Source organism: Colletotrichum spaethianum (assembly GCF_022836535.1).
Source record: "Colletotrichum spaethianum MAFF 239500 DNA, contig12, whole genome shotgun sequence".
NCBI classification, from domain to species: Eukaryota; Fungi; Ascomycota; class Sordariomycetes; order Glomerellales; family Glomerellaceae; genus Colletotrichum; species Colletotrichum spaethianum.
In genome coordinates, this window is record NW_026054782.1 from 924,704 (window position 1) to 947,715 (window position 23,012).

General features: G+C 52.4%; 8 protein-coding genes across 8 annotated transcripts; 5 read left to right on the forward strand and 3 right to left on the reverse strand.

Annotated features, from left to right (window-relative positions):
• Positions 1-37: 37 nt before the first annotated feature.
• On the forward strand, positions 38-599 carry ColSpa_05587 (thioredoxin; the record flags this gene model as incomplete). The annotated part of the gene is made up of 3 exons (XM_049271799.1): positions 38-60; positions 188-292; positions 386-599. 3 exons carry the CDS (start codon positions 38-40, stop codon positions 597-599), a joined length of 342 nt encoding a protein of 113 aa, XP_049127756.1.
• Positions 600-2,113: 1,514 nt separating this feature from the next.
• On the forward strand, positions 2,114-3,137 carry ColSpa_05588 (D-amino-acid oxidase; the record flags this gene model as incomplete). The annotated part of the gene is made up of 2 exons (XM_049271800.1): positions 2,114-2,210; positions 2,269-3,137. The coding sequence occupies 2 exons, from the start codon at positions 2,114-2,116 to the stop codon at positions 3,135-3,137; spliced, it is 966 nt and encodes a 321-aa protein (XP_049127757.1).
• A 268-nt stretch (positions 3,138-3,405) lies between these two features.
• On the forward strand, positions 3,406-4,808 carry ColSpa_05589 (dol-P-Man:Man(5)GlcNAc(2)-PP-Dol alpha-1,3-mannosyltransferase; the record flags this gene model as incomplete). The annotated part of the gene is made up of 3 exons (XM_049271801.1): positions 3,406-3,556; positions 3,613-3,857; positions 3,915-4,808. 3 exons carry the CDS (start codon positions 3,406-3,408, stop codon positions 4,806-4,808), a joined length of 1,290 nt encoding a protein of 429 aa, XP_049127758.1.
• A 37-nt stretch (positions 4,809-4,845) lies between these two features.
• On the reverse strand, positions 4,846-5,313 carry ColSpa_05590 (SAC3 family protein 1; the record flags this gene model as incomplete). The annotated part of the gene is made up of 2 exons (XM_049271802.1): positions 4,846-4,945; positions 5,009-5,313. The coding sequence occupies 2 exons, from the start codon at positions 5,311-5,313 to the stop codon at positions 4,846-4,848; spliced, it is 405 nt and encodes a 134-aa protein (XP_049127759.1).
• A 1,083-nt stretch (positions 5,314-6,396) lies between these two features.
• Positions 6,397-8,613, forward strand: ColSpa_05591 (heterokaryon incompatibility protein 6, OR allele; the record flags this gene model as incomplete). Its single annotated transcript, XM_049271803.1, has 1 exon — positions 6,397-8,613. One exon carries the CDS (start codon positions 6,397-6,399, stop codon positions 8,611-8,613), a length of 2,217 nt encoding a protein of 738 aa, XP_049127760.1.
• Positions 8,614-10,091: 1,478 nt separating this feature from the next.
• ColSpa_05592 (bypass of stop codon protein 6) lies at positions 10,092-11,704 on the forward strand (the record flags this gene model as incomplete). Its single annotated transcript, XM_049271804.1, has 2 exons — positions 10,092-10,537; positions 10,603-11,704. 2 exons carry the CDS (start codon positions 10,092-10,094, stop codon positions 11,702-11,704), a joined length of 1,548 nt encoding a protein of 515 aa, XP_049127761.1.
• A 512-nt stretch (positions 11,705-12,216) lies between these two features.
• On the reverse strand, positions 12,217-13,130 carry ColSpa_05593 (pdp3-interacting factor 1; the record flags this gene model as incomplete). The annotated part of the gene is made up of 2 exons (XM_049271805.1): positions 12,217-12,353; positions 12,494-13,130. The coding sequence occupies 2 exons, from the start codon at positions 13,128-13,130 to the stop codon at positions 12,217-12,219; spliced, it is 774 nt and encodes a 257-aa protein (XP_049127762.1).
• Positions 13,131-21,751: 8,621 nt separating this feature from the next.
• ColSpa_05594 (N-methyltransferase gliN) lies at positions 21,752-23,012 on the reverse strand (the record flags this gene model as incomplete). Its single annotated transcript, XM_049271806.1, has 2 exons — positions 21,752-22,193; positions 22,261-23,012. The coding sequence occupies 2 exons, from the start codon at positions 23,010-23,012 to the stop codon at positions 21,752-21,754; spliced, it is 1,194 nt and encodes a 397-aa protein (XP_049127763.1).

The window sequence follows — 23,012 nt, forward strand, 5'->3', positions numbered from 1 at the left end:
ATTTACTTACAGAAACTTCCACGCGACTTCGCCCAACATGGTTGTCCACAACGTCAAGAGGTAAGTTGTACCTTTTTTTTTAGTCCGTCCCGCGGGGTCTTCAGCTACCCCGCGACCCGCATCGTGATGATGTGGTGTTTTGCCCCGCCATTCTCATGTTTTGATGCTGACCCGAGTTCAACTGCAGCAAGGCCGAGTTCGACACCACCCTGAAGGAGCACGACTTCGTCCTCGTCGACGCTTTTGCCACCTGGTGCGGTCCTTGCAAGGCCATCGCCCCCATTCTCGTCAAGTTAGTCGATCCTCTCTCCTTTCCCCGATTGTACTCTTTCCTTTTGGCATATCTGTTCGGCAGTTGCAGTCGCTGACACGTCACGAATCATAGCCTCTCCAACGAGGAGAAGAACAGCAAGATCCACTTCGTGAAGATCGATGTGGACGAGGTCCCCGATGTGAGCCAGGAGCTCGGTATCCGCGCCATGCCCACCTTCCTTATCTTCCAGAAGGGCGAGAAGGCCCAGGAGATCGTCGGTGCCAACCCTACCGCTCTTAAGCAGGCTATCGAGAAGTTTGCCGAGCTCGCCAGCACCGATGCATAAATCATCTACTACGAGACGAACAAAGAGAGTCGTGATGGAGTGACGGATTGAGGATGGAAAGAGTCTGAGGGGATACCGGCTTGCGAATGAGGTTTTACCGACGCTAGATACCACACTACAATATTAAAAAGTTTCCAAGATATTTCGCTCCTGCTGGAGTAATCTGCAGGTCTTCAGGGCTGCCTTTGGCCTTCAGTAAACTATCCAAGGTTACTGCGGCAATGTATCAGACCGCTCCGTGTGGTGTGAGTTACAATGCATCCTTATTTGGTGTCGGTTGCAGGGACAGTCTCGTTCTGTTGAAGCGCGTCAAGGTGCTTAATCTCCACGTCCGATGTCTTTGGTCAATCTTCGCATTACATCGCAAAAACACGACACGTATCATACGTTGCTCGTCAAGATTACTGGGTGGATGATGCAGGGTGAATAATCACATTGAGCATGGGCGCCTTAAGCTGACGTATTCAAGCACATTCAAGGTTTAGGTGCTCTCGACATAGCTCTTCCAGTGACGTTGTTCGCCTTGTCAATTATCGATGTTGATAACTTGCGCAGATTATTACCAACACGCAGTTTGTTGCAGATCCGACCAAACATGTGATAGGCTGTCTGCTCTTCTTTCCCCCTGGAAGATCTTACCAGACCTCGGAGAAATGACAAGCTCCACAAACCTTGCCTCACCTTACCCAGTGATATCATCTGACTGCATACCCTTAGTCAGAATCAGACGCCCTAAAATAACCATTCTCGCAAAGCTTTGTCGTAGCCCGCATGTGGTGTTGAACAAAGGCGCGCCGAGAAAGAAGGCCTCTAGTGGTTCAGAAGGCTGATCCCCGCCCCATGTGGCCATTTGGTTGGAGGGGTGACTCAAGGACTAAGACAGGCCGGGGGCCGTTGGGCCCCACGCCGGTTTTCGGCTCGGCGTGGCAGGGACAAGTTGCCCGCGGAGAGGGGGGGGGAACGCCCTGAATTGACAATCTGCCGCCAAGTGGTTGATAAACATGGCACGATACCGTGCACAAGGGCACGAATCATTAAAAGGAGTTGAGTGACAATTGTCGATACTGACACGTTCGAATCGGCTTATCCGCAACTCTCAAGTCGATGAGGTTGATTGCTGTTACTTTTGGAAGATAAGCTCGTCCAAAACGCAAGACATATTTAAACCTCCGACCTTCGCCTTCAGTCAATTCAACCCAGAACTCGGTTTGATAGAGCATTAATCGTGACAAACTCGAGTCAATATGACGAACAACATTGTTGTGCTCGGGTAAGTAACTCACGTGTAGCCTCTCACAAATCCACTCACTTACCATCTCCAGTGCTGGCGTGTCGGGCCTCACCGCGGCGCTGCTCCTGTCCAAGAGCAAAGCCAATTCTGTTACCGTAATCTCGAAGCACATGCCCGGTGACTATGACATCGAGTACACGTCGCCTTGGGCCGGTGCAAACGTCTTGCCGTAATGCTCCCCTTGTCCCATTAGACAAAGTCACAACTAACGGATTTTGTCAGCATGGCGCCGGAGTTTGATAGCAGATGGGAGCGGAGGACATGGCCTGAACTCAAGCGGTTAGCTGCCGAGGTGCCAGAAGCAGGCATTCACTTTCAGAGTGCGTCAACCTTCCTTTTCGAATGCCCTCTGCGACTTCAAACTGACACAATCCCCAGAGAGCTTAGTCTTCAGGCGCAAGAAGGATATTGAGGCCGGCGGCAATCCCTACGACGCCCTCTACGCAGTAGATCCGTGGTACCGTGACCTCCTTCCCGACTTCCGCGACTTGCGCGCGGACGAGCTCCCCGCCAACGCCCACTCGGGCTCCGAATTCACCTCGGTCTGCATCAACACAGCGCTCTATCTACCCTGGCTCGTTGGCCAGTGCCGGAAAAACGGCGTCGTTTTCAAGCGCGGTGTTATCGCACACATCCACGAGCTTAAGGCGCTCCACCACTCTGGCAAGCCCGCCGACATCATCGTCAACAGCTCGGGGCTGCTGGCATGCAAGTTGGGCGGCGTGGAGGACAAGAAGGTGCAGGCGGCCAGGGGCCAGGTCGTGGTAGTCAGGAACGAGATCGAGCCGATGGCGACCATCTCCGGCACCGACGACGGGCCGACGGAGGTGTGTTACATGATGACGCGGGCGGCCGGCGGCGGAACGGTCCTCGGTGGGACGTACGACAAGGGCAACTGGGACCCGAACCCGGACCCGAACATTGCGAACCGCATCATGAAGCGGTGCGTGGATTTGTGCCCGGCCTTGACGGGCGGCAAGGGCGTCGAGGCGCTGGATGTCATCCGTCACGGCGTTGGGCTGCGGCCGTACCGCGAGGGCGGCGTCAGGCTCGAGACCGACAAGGCAACATTCGAGGACGGAACGCCAATCGTGCACAACTATGGCCACGCCGGCTGGGGATACCAGGGATCGTATGGTTGTGCCGAAAGGGTTGTTGAGTTGGTAAACGAGATCCGTGCTGAGAAGGGGGAGAAGTTGGTGAATGAGCCTAGGATTTTCTCCTGGGACCGGGCTAGCAAGTTGTAAATGTTTGCTAACATAGACGAGTTTTCTTTGCATATAATGAAACAAGGCACAGAATTAAATCGGACAGCAGAAACAAAAGGATGTAATCAAGTCCGATGTCTTGGAATATTTCCAAGATGTCTCATCCGTCACAGTACGATTTTGCCTGGCAACAAAGGCGCACAGTGTAATTTGGACCCTGCACGTCCTGTTCGCGACAGCTTTCACAAGCTCCCCTGTCCATCACCAAGCTTCACAGCCCACGCAACACAGCTTGCGAAGCCGCACCATGGCCGACCAATCGCCCCCCATCTACGTGCAGGCGACGCGCCTCATTCTAGACGTCGCCAAAGGCCGACATGCGCTCTCCAAGACCATCCCCCCTCTCCTCCTTGCGCTGGATGCGGTCCTCTGCGGGCTGATCATCTGGAAGGTCCCTTGTGCGTTTTGATCTCGGTTCTGGAAAGGGGCGGCCACTCGCTGACATGGCTTTCAGACACGGAGATCGACTGGGTCGCCTACATGGAGCAAGTCTCTCAATTCGTCTCGGGCGAGCGCGACTACACCAAGATCAAGGGCGGCACCGGCCCCCTCGTCTACCCTGCCGCCCACGTCTACACCTACACCGGCCTGTACTACCTCACCGACGAGGGCAAGAACATTTTTCTGGCACAGCAGCTATTTGCGATCCTCTACCTTGCGACTCTTGCCGTCGTAATGGCGTGCTACTGGCAGGCAAAGGTGCGCCGTCCGCTTCTACCCGAAAACCGAAACAAGCTAACTAATCTCCTTCTCCAGGTCCCGCCCTATATCTTCCCCCTCCTGATCCTCTCCAAGCGCCTTCACAGCGTCTTCGTCCTGCGCTGCTTCAACGACTGCTTCGCGACCTTCTTCCTCTGGCTCGCCATCTTCTTCTTCCAGAAACGACTATGGACTCCCGGCGCCGTCCTGTACAGCTGGGGCCTGGGCATCAAGATGTCACTGCTGCTGGTCCTGCCTGCCGTCGGCGTCATACTCTTCCTTGGGCGCGGCTTCGGCGGCAGCCTGCGCGCGGCGTGGCTCATGGCGCAGGTACAAATCGTCATCGGCGTGCCCTTCTTCTCCAGCAACGCCAAGGGATACCTCGGTCGCGCGTTTGAGTTGTCGCGGCAGTTCTTCTTCAAGTGGACGGTCAACTGGCGGTTCGTGGGCGAGGAGACGTTCCTCAGCAAGCCGTTTTCTATTGCGCTACTAGGACTGCATATATTCACATTGCTGGTGTTCGTCTTCACCCGGTGGCTCAACCCCGCCCAGCGACCCCTGTCGTCGCTGGTGCCGGCCATGCTCCAGGGCAAGTCCCCGTTCTCTCCGCGCGAAGAGGCTCAGGTGGCCAGCCGAGTAACGCCGCGCTACGTTCTCACGACGATTCTCTCAGCCAACGTCATGGGGCTCCTCTTTGCCAGGTCACTGCATTACCAGTTCTACGCCTATCTAGCCTGGTCGACGCCGTACCTCCTCTGGCGCAGCGGGCTCCCCGTCTACATCGTCTATATCCTCTGGGCGGTGCAGGAGTGGGCCTGGAACGTGTACCCCAGCACGGACATGAGCTCGGAATTCGTGGTGGGTGTGATGGCGGTCACGGTGGCGGCGACGTGGTTCGGTACAGCGGACGAAGGGGCGCCGGCCGAGAAGCCCGAGTCGAAGAAGAGGTGATGTCGGGGAAGTCGTAAGTCGTCAAGTGGCTCTCGCATCAGTAGTCGTCCTCGGAATCTGAAGGTGGCATTTTGCCGACGTTGGAATCGGATTCTTCGCTGTCTTCGTACGTGTTGGTCTTTGCAAACTCCTTGGGCCTGGAGGGCTGTCAGCATGGGAGGGAATATTGAAACGCAGCACGGTGGCTTGAGGAGTCGCACCAGTAAGACTGCTTGCGCCAGGCCTTCTCGTCGCGAACGACGTTGATGATCTCGCCCATCACGCGGCCGTCGGGCTCGTCGTATCTCTCGGCCAAGACATATCCGCCGCGCTTGATCCAAATTGTGTTGCGGAAGCGCTGGGCCAGCTCGAGGACGAGGTCCTTCTTGTTGGGCAGCTCGCACGAGTACAGGTTGTTGCCCTCGGCCTTGACGACGCGCACAATGGCCTGGTTCTTCTCGAGGGTACCGGGGGGCGTCAGTGTGTCTTCGGCCGCCTGGAGGGCGGTGCGTTTTGGTCGTCCCATCTTTGGCAGGCAAGAAGGTAGTCGTCGGGGTCGCGAGCACAAATGCAATCGATCGTCAAGGAACTTTTTCTGGTGGTGAGTGACAATGGTGGGGTAATTTTTTTGTCAGTGGTTTTTCTGGAGGGTGGATGCGGGGCAGACCCGGCCCCGTCTACACTAGTGCAGTACAGCATGTACCGAGTCGGTTCTGTCCGTCTGGACACCTTGGTGATTGGCATGATACCGGGGTTGATTGGCGGTCTGGATCAAGACGAAGAAATGAACATGTAGATACCAGACCATGGATCCCGGCATGCAGCCATCGGGGACATCCTTCCTACCGTGCGCCCATTCACAGACTCGGCCGGTAAAGGCGGAAAGGAACTGTGGTGTAGCGTTATGACCTCCAAGTCCCTGGCAGGGCCAATTTACAGTAATGATTGGCCAAGAACATCACTCCAGTCCCCGTTATTATTCGAGGAGCAGAATCAGGCCGCCTTGAGTACTCACAGTGACAGCTTCAGAATTCTTGCGTGCAGATATCGGAGCTAAGAACGTCGCGAACCAGATTTAGTAAAGAGTTGACAAGAACAAGCTGCAACCGACCGAGTCTCGCTACCGGTACTTCTCTCCAAGTAGCGGCTATTGTCACCTTGGGGTTGAGTCGTCGGTATCATTGCTGGCAGCTAGGCTGGCGCACGTAGCGCTACCCCTCACCTAGGCTCTGATAGCTTCTGAAATACATAGGCGTGACCCATGCTGGTCCAATGCAGTGAGAAATTAGTCTGTAAGGGAATAGCAACGGGCACAAATCTCGCATAAATTGATTGGTTCTGCCAGACTGCTCATAGCACCAACCTGCCATTGCTTCTGACAGTGTACTGTCTGATTGGTCGCCTCTAGAGAGATCCTAGGTGCAATGTACCTTCAAATCCACTTGATCCCGAGATGTATTGCTGGAGGATGGTGAAACCAATACTGCAGAAGAACATGAGGTACTTTATCACGCTTGCCTGGAAACCAGAACTTATTCCCTCACCAACTCAACAGGTCAGGCCCGGCCCAAATACTATCTATCTTGCTATTTCTCAAAGACTGCTCAAAATGGCAACTGGGAAAGAAAATTGGGACAGGTCTGTTGCTATGTTGAAGACAGACTTCAAGAAATACGCAACAAAACAATGGCGCGACATCCGGGCACCATTATCAAGGCATGCGCAAGAGGAAGCCCCAAAAGAGCAGGAGCAAACACATCTTGCACTTGGCCAGCAGTTCGGCCCTTTTCAGTATTCAGCCATCCCAAACAAAGGTTACATCAGACTTCTTGAACTTATGCCGGGCCAAGAGAACGAGCCGATTCAGATTCAATTGTCCACCGTCGGTCTAGACGACAGTATTCAGACGTACGACGCACTCAGTTATGTGTGGGGAGACCCAGATCAGCCGAGAAGGGCCATCTCTGTGAATGGTGGCTATATGGAAATTTACGAATCACTGCACGCCATCTTGCTTAGCCTTCGAACCAACCCCGAGTCTGTAGCCACCTCTCAGGTTGACGAGAGATGCGTCCTATGGGTTGATGCAATCTGTATCAACCAGACAGATATGGCGGAACGGGGCGCCCAAGTACCCATCATGGACAACATTTACAGAAACGCACGTCGCACCGTGATATGGCTCGGACCCGAAACGAAAGAAACCGATCATATTTTTGAGATACTGGACCATCTCGCACGGGATGCAAATACAACCACCTTCGATGCAAGCCTTAGCGACTTCATCGATGAACAGGCGACCCTGCCAATCACTCTTATACAGCTTAACAAGACCCCGCTTGTACAAAGCCCTGCCCGAGAACTGTACGCCGGCGACTCAAAGATCTGGGGTATCCTAACGTGCACGTGGTGGTACCGCTCCTGGACCCTGCAGGAGATCCTACTTTCCACCAATATCACTCTAGTCATGGGACGTCACAATATCGACTGGCAGAATCTCTGCGCCGCTGTTGACCACGGCCTCAGGATGCGCCTCTGGAACATGTTAGCATCAGGGACTTTTATTAACCCCAACATACTACCTTACTTCACAATCAGAGCTTTGCAGGGACGCTTGGGCCTGTATGAGTCCACACATCATGGTTCTCGAGCTGAACATGGACCAGGAATTCTCCTTACGTTACTAGAAGGTTGTCGACAAAGAGAATCCAAAGACCCTCGGGACAAGATTTACGCAGTTTCAGGCATCCTGAAAACTATTCAGAGACTAAGTTCAGCTGCCGATGCCGTGAATTGGGTAAGAATCGATGCGGATTACGCCAGCCCCGTCGTATTTGTGTATAGGATGATGTCGCAACAGCTTATCCTGACGACAGGAACCTTGGATGTTCTCGGGATATGCCCCAGGTCGTCCAGGAGGGGCTTGCCTTCATGGGTGACGGACTGGAGTAACTCATCCTCCATGGCTGTACCTTTGTCCCGCGACTCGCTGGACCGGCCGCGGCGGACGCACGCGGCACGCGGCACTCCTGCCAACGCGCGCTTTCCCGAAGACGCTGTGACCCTTGTACTCCGTGGCCACGAAGTGGCAACGGTTTCAGAGATTTCCAAAAGTATCCCTCGATGGGATCACACCAAGTTGGACACGACTGAGGAGGAGCCGAAGGACCAACGATGGGCAAGGCTCCGTGCTGAGGCTGCAGCGAATGGAGAAGAGGAGCCATCCCGCTTCGCTCTCAGAATGACCTACCTCAAAAACTCGAAGGAGGACTTCAAGAGCATCTTTACCGAGCTTGCTCAGCACTGGCACGCCATCATCCAATGGGAGCGATTTGCCGCCCGGAGAAAGCCGACCAACCCGTGTGGCCTAGACGCCGAAGCAGCAGCGGTCTACTGGAAGACGCTGTGTGCCGGCACGTACGACCACGAGAACCCGGCCGCGACGGAGGAGCTGTATCACAAGTGGTCGCGCAGCCTGGACGTGTTGCGGAAGAACGAGAGCCGGTACGGGTCTCTGGGTTACGGCCTTCACCCGCTCGCGTATTTCTTGCAGTCCTGGGACGAAGGGTTCCCTGAATTCGCGCTCTATTGTGAATGCGCTATCGAGCGGCGGTTAGGATGGTGCGAAAACGGGTGGCTGGCGCTGCTGCCCGAGGCGACGTGCAAGGGCGACAAGATCGTGCTGGCCGAGGGCGGCAGGGTTCCCTTGGTGCTCAGGCCCAACGGCGATGGGTATAATACCTTTGTTGGCGAGGCTTACGTCCATGGTATCATGAACGGGGAGGCCTTTGACCAATCGCAATGTCATGACATCAAGATCTGCTAGACAAGAATGGATCCGACGAACAAGCCTAGATTCGGCCGGTTGTGGCCTGCTCCAACCTATCGAAGAAAGCACGATGAGGCTCTTTCTTAATCAACAAGGTGAGGAAGTGAAGGTTGCAGAAGAAGTCGTGGAGGCGGCTGTAGGGATAGAGAGGTCTGGCGAGGAAGAAACCAGGGGGGGAGGGGGTTTCGCTGGTTATTTTTGGTTTTTTTGCTTGATCGACGACTCTTGTCTAAACAAGACAATAAAGAGTAAGCTGATTCCTGAGCAGCTGTAGGAGACGAATAGTAACAATCCTAATGCTAGACTTGATCCTCTACTAGGGAACCGCCCGATGCTGTTCCATCTTTTACTTAACACTGAAACTGCGTAGGAAAAAAGAAGCCGGCAAGCAGGGTGGTGAGCTCACAACCCATACTATATACCAGAATCCAGTATCGTTCCCAGCGCATCTGAAATGACCAATCACTTAAAGGTAGCCAATTTCCACAGGACTGCCCATTGGAGACCCCAATTCGACAGATACATATGGTTGCATCATGCTACGGCAGTGCTGGCCGTCTTGGTGATAACCGAGACTACTCCATTTCTGGAAGTAGTGCCAACTTCTACCGCATCTTCGAGAAGACACATGGTGCGAGCAACGCCGGAACCACACCATCATGGGTTACCCGAGCTTCAGCCGGCGGAGCTTCTCCGCGTCCTGCAGCTGCTCATTTGCTGGGACACCGACCGCTTGGCTGCACTACCGTCGCCCGCCTCCCGCGCGGGGCCACGGGTCCGGCATCGGGAAATCATAGGTATGACACAAGAGACGTTAGTTCGCAGTGTTCCCAATCGGAAGGAAATGCGCGTCGGGATAGAGTGCTCTTGTTTCCACACACTGTTTAGAAGCGGTCCTTTTCCCCGCCCATTCGAAAGCCCACTTACTACACTACACTGTCAAGCACACCCGTTCACTTATCACAGCATGCAAGACTAAGCCAAGACAAGCTCGCCGACAATACCACGTGCCCCCAAGGGTCTTTTCTTAAAAACTTTTTTTTTTCACTTGGTCAAGTGGAGAGCATGCATGTTGTAAACCTTACATCCCGCCGCCCATTCATGGATGATAGTCCTCCAGAGGGGAGCCATGGAGAGCTTTTGCAGGACCTCCGATTGCCTGTCCCAGCCATCTACATAGTATATGACGCTCGTGGGACGTTGGCCACGAACCAAAGCGGTCAGGATCCACGGTGGCTGCGACTGCATTCGTGACTCCCTAGTTAGATTTAGTCCAGGTCTGACTACCTAACCACTAGACACCGCCAACGTCGCTTACCCTGCCTACCTTGCCTGCGTAGATGCTCGTGTATATCTCAAGCACAGCGTCCTAAATCTCTCATCGTGTTCTCGACTCTTCCTCCCTCAACCTTCCTCCCACCCGTGTTCCCGCTCTCGAGTCGGCCCGCCCTCCAGCTCGTGCATCTGCCATCGCAATGGATGCAACAATGTTCAAGAGCCTTGTCGCGGTCGAATCCCGCGACCGCGACAGCGATCCCCCTCTCCTCCCCGCCGCCCCCGCCAGAGCCGTTCCGCGAACCTACCCTGGCGCACCTCAGCGCGACGAGTCCTCGATTGAACTCTCGCGCATAACCACCAACCCCAACAATGACGGAGGCACAACCAACAAGACCGGCGCCGGCACCGCCCACTCCCCGCGGTCCAGCGCTACCCCGTCGCGGGCCCAGTCTCCATCCCGCCCGCTCGCCTCGGGGACCGACGTCGAGATGAGCCGGCCCTCGAGCCCGGCCGCCTTCGAGGTCCTGCAGAGCATCTCGGACCCCCACATGAACCGCTACCGTCTCGCGGCGGCGTGCCTCATGAACCTCGGCAACGGCCTCAACGACAGCGCCCCGGGTGCCCTGATCCCTTACATTGAAAAGTATGCCGCCTGCTCCGTCTCGTCTCGCTGCCGGACCCGACCAGTGACAAGACTAACACCGCCAGGCACTACAACATCGGCTACGCCATCGTCTCCCTCATCTTCATAGGCAACGCCTTCGGCTTCATCTTTGGCGCCGTCTTCCTCGAGTCCCTGCGCGTGCGCCTAGGCCGCGCCCGTCTCCTCGCCCTGGCCCAGACCGTCATCACCCTCGCCTACGCGCCCATCCTCGCGCAGGCGCCCTTCCCGCTGGTTGTCGTCTCCTTCTTCATGATCGGCTTCGGCATGTCCCTCACCCTCGCCGTCAACAACGTCTTCTGCGGCTCCCTGCGCGAGGCCACCACCGCCCTCGGCTTCCTCCACGGCGCCTATGGCGTCGGCGGCACCGTCGGGCCCCTCATCGCCACCGCGCTCGTGACCGCCGCCGGCGCCCGCTGGAGCATGTACTACGTCATCCCCCTGGCGCTGGCAGTCCTCAACGGCGCCTTTTCCACCTGGTCGTTCTGGAACTACGATGCCGACCTTGTCGCGGGGTCTCCGGCCCAGGAACCCGCCGCCGGCGCCGCCGACTCGCGCACGCAGCTACTCAGCATGTTCTCCGCGCTCAAGATCCGCGTCGTGCTGCTCGGCGCGCTCTTCATCTTCGCCTACCAGGGCGCCGAGGTGTCCATCTCGGGCTGGGTCATCTCCTTCCTCATCGCCGTGCGCGGCGGCGACCCGGACTCGGTGGGCTACGTGACGGCCGGGTTCTGGGCGGGCATCACCATCGGCCGGCTGTGCCTGTCGCACCCGGCGCACCGCGTCGGCGAGAAGCTGTTCGTGGCCCTCGCGACCGTCGGCGCCGCCGTCTTCCAGCTGCTCGTGTGGTGGGTCCCCAACGTCGTCGGGCCCGCCGTCTCGGTCGCCATCGTCGGCCTGCTGCTGGGGCCCATCTACCCGTGCGCCGCGGCCGTGTTCATGAGGGGGATGACGCGGCATAAGCGGTCCAGTGGGATGGGCGTCATCAGCGCGTTCGGCAGCTCCGGCGGCGCCGTGGCGCCGTTCGCGACGGGTATCCTCGCGCAGGCGGCTGGCACGTGGGTGCTGCACCCGATTGCCATTGGGCTGTTTGCCGTCATGATGGCGTCGTGGTACGGAGTGCCTCACAGCAGGAAGAGGTCCGAGTAAGGCGAGGCTGCGGTGAGAGATGAACGTGACGATTGAGAAAGCTTATGAAGGCGGCAAAGGCCAAGAGTTGGTATCTTGGACACGACGTGGAAATTCGCCACCCCCCTTCTCCCCCGAGGTGTCTTCGAAAGGTTAGTATGGCATGATCAAGAGGCTGCTTTGCAAACTGATCAGCGCGTTGGCGCTTGGGATACGACATGCAGTATAGGGTTTGCGATTTGCGCGGGTAGCCTTTCCGTTTGGAAAAAGTGAATGGTTTCGCTGGATATTTGGAAGGAAAACCTAGGAGCGTCAACTGTTGTCGATTTTGCCGTCGAAAGCGTGATATTGTCCGTGATATATCCCCGTAGACCCCAGTCTATGTTCATATCTATCATGAAAAGAAAAAGAAAAAAAAACAGTATGAAGAAACCCCGAAGTTCATGCCTCGCTGTATAGGTATCAATCCCGTCTCCTGACCCGTCTAGATGTATTAAAGTCTAGATGCTATCGTCTCGCGTATCGTTCACTGTCTAGTGGATGCGTCCCCGCGCGGCGTCCTTGACGCTGATCTTGCCCTCGACAATCTGCTTGACTGTTTCATGGATGTCGGAGAAGTCGTTGAAGGTGACGAAGGAGATCCCCTCCTTCTCGCAGTACGCGACCAGATCTGCGCAGATGTTAGCTCCACATGCTTCCAAGATAGTCAATGCGAAGTCGCAGCGCCGGCACCGGACGAAAAGCCAGTGATGGCGGGGGCGGGGCAACAACCCGAAATAATCCGGGGAGAGGGAGAACAAAAGCCCTTACCTTTGTCGCGCTTGGCAAACAGCAGATCCGTCTCGCGCGCGGCCGAAAGATCAGAAACACCGTCGCCGGCGTAGAACATGACGGGGCGCTCGGGCAGCGACGAGTACTTGCGCAGCTCAATTGACTTGTCGTGGCCGTGGATGCTGTCGTCGTGGTAGACGATGCGCCAGCCGCCCTCCTCGTTGATGCTGGCCTTGCCCTCGCGGGCGGCGACCTGGTTGCTGACAATCTGGATGTGCTCGTCGACCTCGGCCTCGCCGAGCCACTGCACGAGCAGGGCGCGGATGATGGGGCGCATGCCGCCGCTGATGATGACGACGGGCACGTTGTTCTCGCGGCACCAGTGGTAGAACTCCTTGAAGGCCGGGTCGAGCTTGACGTTGGCCTTGAGGTACTCGATGCACTGGTCAAAGGGCATCTTGACCGAATCCATCATCTCCTGGAAGCTGTCGCGGAAGTGCTTCTTGCCCTCGAGCACGAGCAGGTTGCCGGCGCGGCGGTTCTCGTAGCCGTAGCCGACATTGTCGGTGAGGAAGTCGTTGGAGTCCTCGAGCGTGATTGTGCCGTCAAAGTCGGTGAAGAAGATGAACTTGGGGTTCGTGGCAAGCGCCGGGGTTTCGCTGACCTGGGAGCCCATCTTGCCGATGCTGAAGGTGAATTTGTTGGAAAGAAAAGACATGAATCTGAGGGGGTAGAAACAAGCGAATGTTTCCGGGTATGAGGTAGTATGGGTGAGGGAGAGGTCGGGTTTACCAGTCTGACGTCTGGTAGCAGCGGGATGTGAGGTTTTAAGAATCAAGGAGGGGGAGGGGTAAAAGCAAAATGCTCTCGATGCGAGGTCAACAGGTGAGAAAAGGGAGTGGGGACTTGCGGGAGGACCCTGGTGAAGAAACCACGCGAAAGATGATGAACAACTAGAAAAAAAAGGGCCTTGGCTACATGATTCGGTATGCGGATTGGGAAAACCTCCATCAATTCTCGACGCAGACGGGCCAGGCCCATCCCTACGTATCAGCCCGGAACCCCTCCAATCCAGGCATTCCGTCCTCACACATCCAGCCAGTCAGTAATTGGTTGGTTCCTGAGTTCCGGCGCAAACCTTGACTCGGAAATTCCAACATTTCGCAAAGATTTTTTTTATGACAGACGTAATTACATGGTATTGGAAAGCTCAACCCGTTCGGGCACTTCTCCTTCTCAACGTTCAACGCGCGCGAGCAACTCCGGTCAAGTAAGATCGAAAATCCCACCTCTAGCGCGCCCCTCAGTGACGACATCCGCCCCTCCCCAACTGCCCGCCGCTTTGTCGTCCGCGCAGTTCAACGGGGCCTCTTATCTAAGCAGTCATATATTCATTCAGAGAACAATTGTGTGGACCGTTTGGGTAAGTAGTTAACGAACACCAAAGCGAACTCAGGGATTCCAACAGTTGGCTACAGCCTCATTGATGAAGTGCTGCCCAGTTGCTGTAGTCATAAGGGGGCTGTGTTTTCCAAGCTGGAAGATTCACAGGGGTCCGCCTTCAACGAACCGCATCTACCAACTTCACCAATTGCATTGTGAACATATATGACCAGTTGTTGAAGGTAGCTGCTCATGGTCCGGCTGTTTCAATGTCCGAAAGACGCGCAAGTCGCGTGATCTGATACAAAAGAGAATGTATCTTCGTACGGCACATCAAGCAGAGTCGACTTCATGAAAACATGAGATCTCAAGTGTGGGAACCAGGTATAGAAAGTTGAGATTCGACTGTTTCGTAAAATGTCCAAATTCTGAGGCCATCCACGATATACGCGAACTAATCTTGGAGCCGCCGGAGAGACCTACAATCCAGCCTTAGATCGGCAGATATGGATTTTGGAAGAGGTCGTTGTAGACGAAGAAAGCGCTGAATGTTTGCCGCTAAGTCACCTCTTGAGAGATAACTCGATTCATGATGAGGCGTTGCTAAACTGCGCCAGGTTCCGTATGAACCTTAGTGCGAGCCACTCTGTTTCGATCTTACCAAAGAATCTAACGCTATGGCAGTTGTACATAAGTAGCATTTATCGCTCGCTTTTTGACGCTTTCAGAAGAACCAATTTGACCACAAGACCGCCAACACTATGCGTGACCAAAGATATTGGTCGCCCTCTTTGCTGTAGCCATCTTTAGTCAGAGAACATAGGCAACTTCATGAGGTATTACCTATAGTGTCATACTACACTTTCCCAACCTATTCGATGATGTCGTTCCCAAATTCTTCTAAAGTAAGGCCTTTTACCAACTCCCGATGGCGATGAAAGTACTCTAGTTTCTCTTACCATACAGCGGATCCCTTGTATTACCCTAAATTTTGCTGCCCTTGGAAGACGTCGATGATTTGTTGATGCCGGGTTGCTGGCGCCTGCAAGCTCTCGTTCTGCCGTCTTAGACCAACCGCTATGTGGCCTCAATAAGTAGTCTCCGTATAGAGGTGCCTCATAGGTCCAAGTGTCGAAAGGGTCGGTACCGGGGCACGGGGCGCAAACAACGTCGAAGAAAGTCTCGTTGTATCCATGTCCTGCATTGTAATCGCCGTCAATGAGGGGAAACCCAGTAAGAGGGTACGAGTTTGACGATGGAGTGGTTCGAGTAGCCGACTCTGGTCCATAGCCTTGGTCTGGTCTGAGGGCTGGTTAAGCAAGTTTCTCGCGGTTCAGCAAACCCAAGGTTGTCATGGTTCGCGGGAGCGAGCTCACTAAATAGTGTACCATCGATTTCGCGCGTCCGATCCTTGTACTGCGACATTTTGCCTCATGATACTTGGACCCAAGCAATATCTGACTCTTTGTAAAATGTAGAGACTCGCGTCATTCGTGATTTAAAGAGTCAGTTGTTTGATCAAACACGCCTTCCCTATTTGGTTGGTTAGGAACAAGATGCTTATCAACCAGCCGCCTAATGGCTTACGTATTCATACAGCGTTGAGACACAGCGATCTGTCCAGCCTCCTGCCAGCCATCCTGTTATGCTCCACAGGCGTTGCTTCCGGCGAGAGCATGAACATCTTCTCAAGCCAGAGGCTAACAGCTTGACCAGTGACATAACTTGGTCCATCAAAAACTAAAGCATTTTATATGATATCTCATCCAGTTATCCGTTCGTCGCCTCCTCTAGTCTAACATCGAACACAACCCTCTCAGCCATGAACCCGACAGCTAGTCCAATCTTGGATTTAAACAAATTCCAGTCATTCTTTAAGCAATACTATTGTCTCTGATCAACAAATATTCTCAACATCCTGAGCTTAACAAGTTCTAACAGTGTAGCTAACAGCGACTACATCAGCTTGTGTCATCCTCTGCAGACAACATGACATCACCAAAAATTATGGGTTTCGCCTTCAAGCGCAGTGAATCTTCTTTAGACAGAGATATAGGACTTGATAGTTCTCCAACTACTCAAAATACAAGTTGCGAAATTTCGCTAGCATTCCCTTGATTCTAGTGGCCTTCTGTTGTGGCATCATGCCCTGATGTGGATGAGAAGTCTGGCATGAATTCCTCAGACATATTGTTAGGGCCAAACATCCCGAGTGTCTCGTCAACCGTAGACACATCTATCTGAGACCAAAAGCCGTAGCCATCGTCAAGATTTTCTGAAGAACCCTGATTGATGTGGATGTGTTCATCGGACTCGTTCACAGCTCCTATTATGGTTGCTTGTCTATACAGTGGACTCTCAATGATTGTCTGCCGGATTATATCTTCTGAACTGTTGGGTGCCGTAGATGGCGAGGGCCACCTGGGGTTTTCCTCAAGCTGGTTTCGCATTTCAGCCCCATCAGACGCGAACAATGCATCGGAGTTTTCGTCGTATGTTGGATTGTCGCTTTCCTTCTCTCTACTCGGCCACGTACTTCGGGATGTTTCTTGATCAGGCGGTCGGTTTGAGCTCAGTTGGTCTGTAACAACCTCAGCCCATTCTGAGATTGATTTTTGGAGGAGTTGAACCTTTCTTCCTGTCGTGATTCCAGGCTGCTCCCATAGTTCTGGAATGGCCTGAAGGCGCGATACAAGAAGGCTTACACCGTGTTGCAGAAGGTACTCCCGAGCTTCAGTATACACCTGCTTCGCAACGTATTCATGAATTTTGTCGACTTGCTCAGCAATAACGTTATCCATGTAAGCCGAGTCAGGCTGTGGATGTCCGGCAAACAAGATCCTCCAGATTGCGAACCACTGTTGCTCCGGCAAGAGTTTACGGCTTGACTTTGTTCTAAGCTGTACTTCTTTGTCGCGCGTAATACCCTCGGGCTCTGCTCCTGGAGGCGCGAGTTCGCAAACAAATTTCCCGTTCGGCGTATGGTCTTCGAGTTCCGGCCTGCTGCGGAAAATAGCCACACAGTTTCTACAGTAGTAAACAGGAGTATGTATTCTTTTCAGATGCTGTTTAACGTCCCGAATCCTGTTGAGCTTGTATTTTAGACATCTGAAGTGTTTCGTTGGGTTCAACTTCCAAAATGGGCAGGCAAAGTATCTGGGTAGGTCTACCCTAGATCTCTTGGAAGGCGGCGGTTGAGGTGTGCCATTGTTGGGTTCTTCATCTTCGAATTCTTCACCTCTTCGTTTCAAAATTTGTTTCCCCAGACTTAGGGAGGTTTTGTGCCTAGAATATGGCGCCGATGTTTCTGTGCTGAGGTTGTTGTTACTGTTGCTGTGTGAGGCATCTCCTCCAGCTGCAATTCGATATGCTGCCGCCAGACTGGAAGCTAGAGCATAAAGAACGCTCTGTAAAGACTCTTTTTCATCAAAGGTCTCAGCGTCTTCCGAAAATTCTGATGTTGATTGCGAATCCGAGTCCATTGAACAGGTCAAATACTCTTGGTCATTAGGGAATGTAATGGTCCCTGATGACGCAATAGTGGGTGATGGAGTATCCGACACAGTAAGTTCAGGAGACGTTGTCGTATCCATTTCAATCTTGCCCATCGCTTTGTAATCCGTCGAGCTAATGAGGCCACTTATGTCTCTAGTTGCGCATGATGTGGGTACATGGCCAAGATCAGCACAAGCTTTACCAACAGTGCCTAAATAATTGTGTTATCTATGTTGAAAATAGTTATGAATAGCGCATATGGCTTACTGTAGGATGTTTCTTCCTTCGATTCACAGCGATAGATGATATGACGGACTTCCCGAATTATGGCAAGATTGTCAAGCCGACCATCATCGAAATTGATGCCGCTATGAGAGTTTCGGTATTCTTCGACGCTCGAGATTTCATACCAGAGGAAAATATCGTTCGTTCGTTTGCCCAATCTCAGAGTCGTGTGAGACCCGTGAATAAGGATTCCAGGGCCATCTGTGGTAGCTCCACTTGCTCCTACCAGCTTCAAAAGGACATCTAAGGGAACCTCAAGCCCAGAGAACCCTGGTGGTCGTCGTAGTATCGGATAACCTCGCACTGCAGCAACATCAGATCCGAGAAGGTCAGTCCAGAAGTCCTCCCGAGCCGCGTGCAGTCCAATTTCAGTCTTCTGGGCTGTGATATCAAAACAGACTGTTTTCGGCGAACCCGGTACTGTATTTGCGTTTTTGCTGACAGATGGTGTAGTCATGTTGCCTTTTTCAGAGAAAATGGCAGATTGAATCCAAGAAAGCTGTTCGCCACATTCGGTAATGGTGTTTGCTGGCCCAATAATTTTAAACAACAGTACATCGTCGCAAACAGTCGCCACAACTTGGGTTTTGTCTGGCAGCCTGACTCCATAGGGTATTGTTGATATGTGGAGGCGGGAACTAATTCCGGCGGCGTGAATTTTGTCCTCGGCTTTTTTGATGACTGTCTGTAGCAAGCTCAGAACAAGTAATCCTGTTGAGGGCCATGTTTGATACATATACTGGCTGACGAATGTTACCTGAGCCTCTCCAGAATAGCATGTGATGACAAGAGAATCCAAAAGTTCCCGGCCATGATAACCGTCATCAGACCACCCATGAAGCCTAAACTCGGCTGTATGAGATAAAATTTCTCCTCTTCTGCTGATTATCTCGACTGGAAAACTCTGGAGCATAGCGTATCGGTTACTGAAGATTGCGTTCTGGCCGTTCTGGTTGTCAACGCTCCCGTGGAGCAGGGTAGATTTTCGTAAATCCGAAATCATCCAGTCAAATGACTTGCTTTGGAAGATAAGGTCATAATGTTGATCCGTTCCAGGTCGAGTTGTTTTGTAGACCTCGTCACCTACTGCAGCTCTGTTACTCCGCATGGCCACCCTCTGGGGAAGAGATATTCCTTGGTTTTCTGCCGAATCATTTTCGCCAACCTTAGCCTGTGTCCGAATGGCGGCACAGGAAGCCCCAATGTGGCCCACAATCTGTCTCATCATTCCATCAGCTTGATATCGAAGCTATTGGTCCAGGTCTGAACCTAGTAGCAACCTACTGATGATGTTCGTAGATGAAATACATCACGCCCGTATTTGCTGGGTTGTCCGATTCGAGTGCTATCCGAATCGCGAAAATCTTAAGAAGGCCAGGAAGTGGCAAAAGGAATCTCGACTCATTTTCTGGATCTAGGAAGGGCCCAACTTGACTCAAGATGCGACTTGAAAGTTCTTGGACGAATCTTTGAGAATGTATCTGAGCATTCGTCTCTGTTTCCGGAAACAAAGCTTCGATATCCTTCTCGTCTTTGTCATCCTCTGCAATCGTAGTAAAATTGCCAGTTTGGGGGACTCCTAGAAAATTTGCTGATCGACGTCCTGACCTGAAAGCTGGATGGGTGAACTGCTTTCCTTTCTCATCCATAAGCTGCAATAATGCCGGGTCAATACTGATTGTGACATCTCCATGCTCGATAAACTTAGGAGTACTCGGATCCATGGTCCCTTGTGGCCCAGCTTCGAATTTCATTTCAAGCTCTTCATTGGCAGATGATATACCATGAACAGGATTTGTTATCTCGGAACTGCAGAGGTATGAAGTGTCGTCTCTGACGTCAACGTAGGCTGAGGACGGTCTTGTGCATCCTGGAAATAGAATATCCCAGAATCTAAACCATTGCTCTTCTTCAGACAAATGTTGAGGTGGTGTGAGGAAGAGCTGTTTGCGTTGTTTGAATGTTATGCCCTCAAAAGTGGAAAAGGGCATGCGACTCATGCAAGAAGAGCAGAACATGAGCTCTGATTGCACTTTCTCGGACGAGATGGTCTCTAAACATAAAGAGCAATAGTGATCGAAGATGTGTTTTCGCACTAAGTGGTCTTTCATATCTCTTCCAAGTCGGAAACCTCTGAACAAGCAGCTGGTATACTTGGTGGGATTGTGTTTCATGAAAGGACAAGCGTATGTTGGCCTTTTTTTATCTTCAATCGGTCCCAAAGGTCTGTTGGTCGAGCTTTTCTCATCGTTGTCGCCGCTGTCGTCGTCGTTGTCATCGTTGCCGTCGGGGTCGTCATAACTGTCATAATTGCCAGTCCTCACATGGGCGTTTTCTGAATGACGACAGAGACTCGGCTGTACTTTTGAATCCTCGGTCTGAGCAGAGGTGGGAGAAGTAGTCATTTCAGTTCAAACTAAGAAACAGACCTAGTTGAGAGTTGATTAAAATGAAAGTATGAGACCTGAAATCATAAAACACAGCGCTGTGTCCTGCACTTTTAAATAACCTAAAGATTGTTGCGGCATCTCACAATTCCAGATCAGCGGTTTTTGACTTGAGTTAGTAGAACGAATGGGGGCAACTCCAGTCACTGAGCTTGACCGAAGGAAATTGCGCGTTTGCCAAGCTAAGCGACGGCGCCAAAGCACATGTGCTTTTGCATCTCATTCGTCCATACCATATACCCGGCCGCCAACGGACAGGGATCCCACCAATCACCCCAGATATTATAGGCTGCTATTAATGTGCTTATCTCGGTTTGTGCTTTGGCGCATCTTGATGTGAAGCGTTGGGGAACAAGTGCTATGTTGATCAGCTCGTGCTGTAGCAATTCTATTACTTTCGATGAAGACACAAATAATTGATAGTGCTCCAAGACGCAGGACGATTGATGAGGCAGGGAGCTTCTAATGTATCCATGTTTCAATGAAGACCTCAAGCCTTAGATCAGATCTGTAAAGCTCGAAACAGCCTTTTGGGCTGCTGTTAAAATATCTGTAGTGAGACTTAGACTTAATGTCATTCATACCATTCTGTTTTGCATCTATATCGGCATGTTCAATGTATGTGTTATCACCACATACATGACGTCCAACGCAATCTCTGTAGGTGACGTGGGGGCGTGCATAAAGTCAGAATTGTCTCTCACTCATGCTTGATAAATTTTTGACTAGACCTCCAGCTATCGGAGAAGAGCTCGAATGATTTGGGTTAGCCGAAGGCTCATTTACGTATATGGCGACTAAGAAAGTGAAAAGAGATATTTCTGATCTTTGTCGAAGGGTGAATTTCCTTCGAAAGAACAAGCTCTGATTGACTCAAATCAAGCTGTCATGCGGCTTGGCCATCTGTTGGCTTCGGTCCTCAGGCAGTCACCGGACCCAATTAGTGGCTCAAAACAACACATAATACTCGTCAAAGTCACCTAGGAAGCGAGGAATTGTAATTAGAGTTGAGGCTCTTAAATGCCAACTAACCGTCTTTGTACCCATCGCGAATGGCGGGTACGTGGTTGATGACCATGCCCTTCTTTGTCTCTCCACGAAAAAACACCGGTGGCGATTTCAGTATTGATTTTGTCCTTATCTATTTTAGACCTCAAATTCACGGCTCAGACTGTTGGTTCTCGAAGATAGGACCAAATATTCTGGATCTCAATCGTGTATGGTTGGGATCTTTCCCCCCTCCACTCTATGTAAACCTGCCTTATCATGTTAGAAAACGTTGTGGCCAAATACATAGAGATACCAATAAGGGAGGGAATAGAATTATGTGCTTAGGAGTAATCGGTTGTGCAGTGCCTGTATCGAAGTAAGGATACTGGGGGTTGAACCCCGCTCCTTTCTAGTGAGAAACTGAGACTCAAAAAAAGTCAGAGGGGCGCCTCGCGCGCTTCGAAGTTAGCTTCTCGAAACACACAGAGGCTGATTTATGCCTGCAAGCTTACCGTACTGTGCTCAAAGACATCAATAATCTACAAAAACTCGCGAGCTGATCTTGCGAACAACGGCAGAAACAATTTCCGAGGCGTGATTATATGACCGTTTAGGCCCTAGCCAGATGGCAGAGAAAACCGCATTACAAATCTTTTAACCTTGACATAAACACGCATAAGAGTCTTTGCGAATCCAGTCAGAGAGTGGGGGCGGCATGGCCCTCGGAGTACTGATAGAACGGCAGGTGGCTACTGTGCTTGACTTGAAAGTTGAAAATCTCGGGCATGCTGAGCGATGATAGCGGTGCAGTGAAGTCCAAAGCTGGACGGCGAGCCGTTATCGTAAAATAGAAGGCGTAGCAATCGTTGATTTCCCATTCGATCAAAACTTGATCAAGAAGCTTGTCAAACTCTTCTGCGCTGTTGATGATTCCGTAACCGCCGTCAAGTAAGACGCTATCGCGCATGCCGCGGAATGCACCGCTTCGGCAAGCAGCCACTTCTATGCCTTTCAGGCCGCCAGCGCTGCCAAGTCGGATCTTAACGGTCCTTTTCTTGATATCAACAAAGCCGGCCTCTGAAAGGAGAGCCGGTAGAAGCTCGCCACAATCCAGAAGAAGCTGACGCTTGTGACCAATACTGCAAAAGAGAGTAAATGGCTGGTGAGTAAGAAGTGCTATAATGGACTACAACGAAAGAGACTTACGAAGATAGCAAAGCCTGAAACTTTTCTTGGGCGGCACCAGGATTATTGGCAGGGGTGAAAACCTCAGTGAGCTGGACAACGCCCTGACCAGGGATAAGAGTATTTTTAATAGAACTAATGGCACGGCTCCATTCATGGCGGCGAAGTGCGTAAATGAGAAGACGCTGATGTGCGAGCGTGACTCTCGAACGAAGGTTGTCTGGCAGCTCGAGTACGTTGCCGACGGCAAAAGTTACGTTGGGTGCGTTGGGTGGGAAGAGGCGGTTGCTAATGTCGAAGCCTCGAATTTCAACGCCGTCAGGCAGAAATTGTGCCAAGTCAGACGCCCAAGCGCCGGAACCTGTACCAAGATCAAGAACAACTGAGCCATTTTCAAGCTTAAGAGCTTCGTCCAACACCAAGCGGCCGTTGCAGATGTGGTCTCGGATAAAGTTATGCTGCTTGTCAAGCCGGAGCTTTTCATCGTTATCGGCAGGAAGACAGTAAGGACTATCAGGATTGCTGTGGGACTCGCGAAGTACGGTTAAGCTGGCAACTAACTTGCAGGCGGTGCTGACGGGTAGCATCTCATCGGGACAGCTGCTGCTCTCACTGTCTGCGTCTTCGGAGGCGCCATCGGAGGTGTACGAAGATGAAGCAGACGACCATGGTGAAGGATCGAGACCAAACTTCATTTGAGTAGGAGGAGCTGATGCCGATGCTGACTCTTTGAACGGATCTGTGATATAAGCGGTAAGGGGAGTGGCGGACAT